The sequence below is a fragment of the Portunus trituberculatus genome, chromosome 35 (assembly GCF_017591435.1).
Source record: "Portunus trituberculatus isolate SZX2019 chromosome 35, ASM1759143v1, whole genome shotgun sequence".
Taxonomy (NCBI): domain Eukaryota; kingdom Metazoa; phylum Arthropoda; class Malacostraca; order Decapoda; family Portunidae; genus Portunus; species Portunus trituberculatus.
The window spans coordinates 11,131,131-11,138,425 of record NC_059289.1 but is presented as its reverse complement, the minus strand read 5'-3'; the positions used below and the strand labels follow the sequence as shown (position 1 = coordinate 11,138,425).

Sequence of the window (7,295 nt, the reverse complement as noted above, 5' to 3'; positions counted from 1 at the left end):
TTCAGGAACGACTCCTTAATAAGTTGGGTGCCAACGCCTATGCCTTCCATGTGGCTCTGCCTGAAAACGCTCCATGCTCCATCACCATTGACAGTGGGGATGATTCATCGGTGAGTAACTATTACATGTATACCCTAGCTGCAATACAGACTGCTAACTAATACCTAGATATTGATAACTTAGATATTGTTTAATAAGAAAAATAACAGAGAATGAAGACTGCTGCAAGGTGTTAATTGCTCTCAATTCCCTCCTCTTTATCCGTATTGACACTCCACACTCACATATTAGTGAAATATCATCACAATCAGTTTGATGTTAAAATATATATCAACAAATTAATTTCAAGATCAAAATTAAAGCTAAAATATGCATTTTATCTTTTTTTTTTTTTTTTTATATCCATATTGCACACTTCCCGGTTCGGAAATAAAAAGTACATCTCTTTGTAACGGTTTCCTTATGCCAAACAGAATGGTTTTCGTTAGGAGGCCCCGTCCTTTTCTTAATAAATATATAAACAGAAGAAAATTAAATAAGATAAAATAACAATATTAATATATACTCGTGTTCTTTACAGACCCAGCCCCTTGGTGTGATCTATGACCTCCGGCTGTACGTGTCCGATCGCAAAGATGAACGCCCTCACCGGCGTAATTCCGTTTGTTTCTCCGTCCGTAAGGTTCAATATGCCAACCCGCAAGGTTCCAACCGCCAGCCCCAAACCCTCGTGAGCAAGAGCTTCACTCTCTCTCCCGGCAAGCTAAACCTCGAGGTTTGCCTTGAGCGTGACCTCTACTTCCACGGGCAACAAGTGCCGGTTAATCTCAACATCAACAACGCCTCCAAGAAGACGGTCAAAAGCGTGAAGGCCCAAGTGATCCAGCACGTGGAAGTCACCATGACCAACAGCCACTTTAGTCGCGTGGTGTCTTCTCTGGAATCTCGCGAGGGATGTCCCGTTACACCCGGTGCTAACCTCACCAAGACCTTCTCCCTCACCCCTCTCGCTTCTACAAACAAGAAACGCTTTGGCATCGCCCTCGACGGCCAGGTCAAGGATCAGGACGCCAATTTGGCGTCTTCCACCGTGATGGCGGCTGGTAAAAATCCCAACGACGCCTTAGGCATCATCGTGTCTTATTCTCTCCGTGTGAAGCTGAACTGCGGCGCCATTGCCGGCGAATTAGTTGCTGACCTTCCTTTCAAGCTGATGCATCCTGATCCAACCCAGAAGCCTTCCCTCCGCAAGATTCAGTCCAGCGATATGGATATCGAAGAATTCTCTCAACTCCGACGCGGAGAGTCCATCGCTGACGACTAGACATGCAGCGGAACATACTTACCTTTCCTGACCATTTTCTCATAATTTATCTAATTAAGCATTATTTTTTTTCAGTTCACTTGTATTTCTTTTAATCAATTTTTGTTTATTTCCTTGTTTTCTAATTTTCTGTAAGTTGAAAATCTATTTTCATTTAATAAAATTGGCAACCCCCCACCCATCTCTGTTGTATAATAACCATCATAAGCCACTGAGCAATACAAAACCGTTTAACTCTTTTGTGCTGTTGTGTTACCATGACAGGAACATTTCCTCTTACATTGCTCTTACCAACACTGCAACATCCTCCTTAACTCTCTGAAATGTTACCAATGCCAGCAACATTCACTTTTACTTTCTGCATTCTATCTAAACCCAAAATAGTCTATCATACTCCCTATCAAAAGTTTATAACTCTGCAGTGTTACCAACACCCATAACGTTCTCTAAGATTTACTGTATTACCAACACCCACAATATTCTTGCACGGTTACCAACCATTCTTCTTTAGTGCTTGTAGTGTTACCAACACTCAGCATGTTCTGTTCCTCCATGTGCAGTATACTATTGAAATCCAAAAAAAATCACCATTCAACCTTTGTAATCTACTAAGTGTTATCATTAGCCCAATTTTTTTTTTTTTTTTTATAGAAGAGAGAAAAACTGGCCAAAGGCAACAAGAATTATTAAGCAAAAATATGCCACTATCCGAGCAGGGCCTAGAGAGCTAGACAAAAAAAATGGGGTGTCTTGAAACTCCTTCTTAAATGAGTTTAGGTCATCGGCAGATGGAAATATGAAAGCAGACACGAAGTTCCAGAGTTTACCAGAGAAAGGGATGAATGATTAAGAGTATAGATTAGTTAACTCTTGCGTTAGAGAGATGAACAAAATGTTTCAATGAGAGAAAGAAGGTTTTGTACAGCGAGGCCACGGGAAGAGGGGGAGGACTGCAGGTAATAACCAAAAAACGGTAGAAGATACCAAGAGATGCAACAATGCAACGGAGAGAAAAAGGCTGATAACAGTCAGCCAAAGAAGAGGAATTGTTAGACGTAAAGCTTTTGATTCCATCCTATCTAATAAAACATTATTAGTGGAAGCCCTCATACATGCGAAGAATATTCCATACATGGGCAGATAATGTTCCCTGTACAGAAAAAGCAGCGGGGATGAAAAAAAAAAAAAACATTTTCTCCTTTACTTTTATAAACAGGGCAATAATAGAAGATAGCATGATACAAAGGTTTGTTTAGATATCCTTAGACTGTCATATTTTGACAAAGAGTCTGGTATTTGATAACTGTGTTGGTAAAAACATACTAAAAGTTTTATTAGTATTGATTACAGTTAACCAGTATGCTTAGTCATTCATTCATTCCTTTCTCTGGTAAACTATGCCTTTCCACCTTTCTATGACTTGAACTTTTTAAAGATTTCAAGGAACTTATCCCATACTTTCGATTAATGCTTTTGACCCTGTTCAGAATCTGGGAGATCAGTGGGCCTTTATCTTTTAATCCCAATTTTTGTTGCCCTTGGCTCGTTCCCCTCCTATTTAAGAAAATATAAATGATAATGATAAAAAAAAATCTTGTACCAATAGAAATCATGAGAATCTTGTATCATAAACATATATTTCCTCACGTATCCTACTGTAACACCGTATCTTCGATTATTCTAAGCACCCTTATAATTTGAATACCCTCCACAAGGAAATAATCAGAATAACGACAAATAGTGACTTCCTCGCAAACACCCTTCTAATCTTTAAAACCTTGGACATCCTGCAGCTTTCTGGCCTATTCAATTTCTCAATGCCACCTTCATGTTTAAGCACCTCTCATCCAACCCTACACCGCAAGCCTATAACCATTCCTTATGTAACTGACACACCTTACAGATTTCTCACCACAATTTAATCTTTTACCGACATTCACTGGAAGATCATTTTTTTGTGTGAACTTCAAACAATTGATATTTTACTAATCTCACCCCCTTCCCTCTCTCAGCCTGGGTAGACAAAGTGTCACGTAGCCTATTATTATATTTGCCGTTAATTACAGCCATGCTAGCATTGTGTAATACTTATTGGCAAGTCGCCTGCCCGTCAATACTACTCGTCTCGTTGTTATCACCAAAACTTGTAGAAATGATGACGTGTTGACGCGGATTGACAGGAGGTGAAATTGTGAGTCATTCAATCCTTTCTACAAATTTTGAGGTATTGTAGTATTCATTTAGTGACTTCTTCATATCAATTATATTTTTTTTCTTGCGATAGCATTTCAAGATCACATCAAAATGTTGAATCGCATCAAACCTGTTGCATGGGTTGTTTGTGTTGTTCCGCCCATGTATGCAATACCTAACAAAATACATAACAAAAATTTATTTTATAAAACACATGGATTCGTGTAAATATCAATGTTGTATTGTGTGCTTCGTGCACTGACCGGGTAACTCACTGAAGGTCAAGTACAGAAAAGGCTTCCACTTCAGCACCAGTTAATAGGATTTGAATGTTTAGAATGAACACCTTGAAAAGTGATGACACCGTGCAGCCAAATAAGATCAGTGGCTCCCAATATAACCGGGGCTTCACCTGAACCACCTCCACTTAGACTCGTGACACACGTCTGGCGCACTACTCCCTGACGCTCCTCACAGATCATTCCAGGGTGGCGGCTATTACAGTTTTCAAGAAGAAATCTCAGAATGGTGAGAGAGAGAGAGAGAGAGAGAGAGAGAGAGAGAGAGAGAGAGAGAGAGAGAGAGAGAGAGAGAGAGAGAGAGAGAGAGGAAAGGGGGTAAATATATGTAAAAAGAACAGTAAAAAAGAAAATGTTAATTAGTAAAAAGAAAGAAAATGTGAATGTTTTTCTTCACCATTCGACCAAAGAACTGTCCTTTCAGGCAAAGTTACTGCTTACCTCATTAACCGAGACTTCGTTGACCACGTCAGCCACACCTCTCCTGTGGATGGTGTGGTAGTGGTCGATAATGACTACCTCCGTGGCAGGAGGGTGTTTGCCCGCGTGGCGGTCACCTACCGCTATGGACGGGAGGAGGATGAGGTGATGGGACTTCACTTCAATAAAGAACTAGAGCTTGTCAACACTCAGATTGCCCCCAACGATGGAAAAAATGAAATTAGTGATGTTCAGGAACGACTTATCAAGTCTCTGGGGACCAACGCCTATGCCTTCAGTGTGGCTCTACCTCAAAACGCTCCTTCCTCTGTCACCATCGATAGCGGAAACGACATGGACGTGAGTCCATTGTAATCCTTTCTGTTTCATGCTGTGCAATACGATATAGGTTAGAAATATTTTTGCTCTATTTTTTGTAAATTAATTCTGATGCGTAACTTTCTGATTTCACCTACAGACGCAACCTCTGGGCGTGAGTTATGAACTAGCGCTCTGTCTCTCAGGTCATAGAGAAGATAAGTACCGCAAACGCAATTCCGTCACCTTCGCTGTCCGCAAAATCTTGGCCGGATGGAGAGGATGCAATTTCCGTCAACCACAGACCATCGTCAGCAAAGGATTCACAACCGCACCTGGCAGACTGACATTACAAATTTCTCTGAGTCAAGAAGTGTACTTCCACGGACAGCCACTGACGGTAACTCTAAACATCAATAATGCGTCAAAGAAGACTGTCAAGACCGTGAAGGCTCAGGTGGTCCAGCACGTGGAAGTCACAATGACCAGTAATCACTTCAGCCGTGTGGTGTCCTCTCTCGAAACTCGTAAAGGGTGCCCCATCAACCCTGGTGCAAGCCACACCAAGACCTTCTCTCTCACCCCTCTTGTTTCTTCAAACCAAAAACGTTTTGGCATCGCCCTCGACGGTCAGGTCAAGGATCAGGAAGCCAACTTGGCGTCTTCCACTGTGGTAGAGACTGGCAAGAACGTAAATGACACCTTGGGTATTATTGTGTCTTATTCTTTAAATGTGAGGTTAATTTGTGGCGCCATTGGCGGTGAACTGACTGCTGACCTCCCTTTCAAGCTGATGCACTCTGGCCCTGCCGTCCAAGAGCCGAGTTTAAGAAAAACTCGTTCCTGTAGTAACTTTACCTCACAGGATTGCTAATTCTCGCAGCGGTCTAATCCATTTCAGAGTTCAGAGTGGGCACGCGATCCTAAATGGTGATGGAAACGTTCCCTCCTTCTACCTGTATTACTTTTCTTCTTGAAAAAAAAAAAAGAATAAATAAAATAAATAAATAAATAAATTATAAATATATATATATATATATATATATATATATATATATATATATATATATATATATATATATATATATATATATATATATATATATATATATATATATATATATATATATATATATATATATATATATATATATATATATATATATATATATATATATATATATATATATATATATATATATATATATATATATATATATATATATATATATATATATATATATATATATATATATATATATATATATATATATATATATATAACTGTGTGTGTGTGTGTGTGTGTGTGTGTGTGTGTGTGTGTGTGTGTGTGTGTGTGTGTGTGTGTGTGTGTGTGTGTGTGTGTGTGTGTGTGTGTGTGTGGGTGTGAAACTAATTAGCACAATTTTTCCTGGAGCACAAATATATTGACTTGAAAGTGTTTAAAACACAGTTTGAATGTTATACATATTTTTTTTTACTTTTTTAATAAAAAATATACTTGTGTTTGTGTGAATTTTATTTTCATATTTCAGCACACTTATCTTCGTCAGCTTAACACAATATGACAATGATAACACTGGAAAATTCTTCTTGGCTTTATGATACCAGTAAATAACTGAATGAATGAATGAATAAATCACAAAATGAATAAGCTCAAGATAAAAACTGTAATACAATGTCAAATACAACATGTACAAAAAGTGTGTAGAAGAAACTGGGTCAGAGGAGAGATCACGTGAGGTAAAACAGGAAGAGGTTTAGCAAATCCTCAACTATCATGGTAATATTGTACCACATGAGAGCACGCGCGCGGCGAACATGGTAACAATGACTAATATGTTCCCTCCTTGATTTGTCTATGCATTTACATCTCATTTGGTAACTTATTGCATACTGAGTTGCATTTTCTACCAAAACACCTTATCCCAAAAGAAATGACCTGGTGTTCACATTCAGTAATTACTCTGCTAGGAAGTAAATTTTCTTACCGTTTTGAATTGGACTTTGAAATGAATTTACGGAAAACAATCAGCAAGAGAAAGCATCAGTTAGTAAGTTATTATGTTCACGTGTTCTACGGTGGCAAGTCTTAGAAAGCATCAGTTACTAAGTTATTAAGTTCACGTGTTCTACGGTGGCAAGTCTTAGAGATGCAGAAGCTTCATTTCATCGTAAGTATAAGTCTTAATCTGTGACTATGGCCATCCTTTATATTAGTTAGTAAGTCTAAAAGCTCGTGTAACTTTCCATAAATGTAAACAACCATGATATGCCACATATTTTTATTGTGATTTATTTATTTATTTATAATTGTTATTATTACTATTTTTTATTATTTATTTATTTTTGTGTTTTATTTTTCATTTTTTTATTTATCTATTTTTTTTTTTTTTTTTTTACTTTCATGTGCATCTGATTATTTTCAAGTTATAAAGATCGGTTCATGATAATTTCGAGTGATTATCTGTGCCGGTAGACCAGTCTGTAATTACGTTGTGGCATGTAGCCTAGCTATATTTCAAGAGCTAAATATAAAGTTATGGTTGTTTCACAGGAACTCCATGGATTCTGACAAGTCACTGCTTACTCATGAAGAACTACCTCGTCTAACTAAGAAAAAGGAGTTCATATAGGAAAGTGATACAAAGTTATCATTGTGTTGCTTTTTTCGACTAATTAATCAATTTCCTGCGATTTATTTTTAATCAGTTAACTAGTTTTGATAAGGATTTTGTTGT

General features: G+C 38.0%; 2 protein-coding genes across 2 annotated transcripts in view; both read left to right on the top strand.

Annotated features, from left to right (window-relative positions):
• Positions 1–1,505, top strand: part of LOC123513242 (arrestin homolog) — a 2,007-nt gene extending 502 nt beyond the window's left edge. Inside the window, exons 2-3 of the mRNA XM_045270313.1 lie at positions 1–110; positions 581–1,505. The exon at positions 1–110 is cut by the window's left edge and continues 246 nt beyond it. Of these exons, the coding sequence (XP_045126248.1) occupies positions 1–110; positions 581–1,324 (854 nt within the window). The 3' untranslated portion in view covers positions 1,325–1,505. The remainder of the gene's footprint in view (positions 111–580) is intronic.
• Positions 1,506–4,182: 2,677 nt separating this feature from the next.
• On the top strand, positions 4,183–5,539 carry LOC123513251 (arrestin homolog; the record flags this gene model as incomplete). The annotated part of the gene is made up of 2 exons (XM_045270324.1): positions 4,183–4,596; positions 4,715–5,539. Coding segments are annotated over 2 exons (1,128 nt in total), but the record flags the coding sequence as incomplete, so codon positions are not given.
• Positions 5,540–7,295: the final 1,756 nt, after the last annotated feature.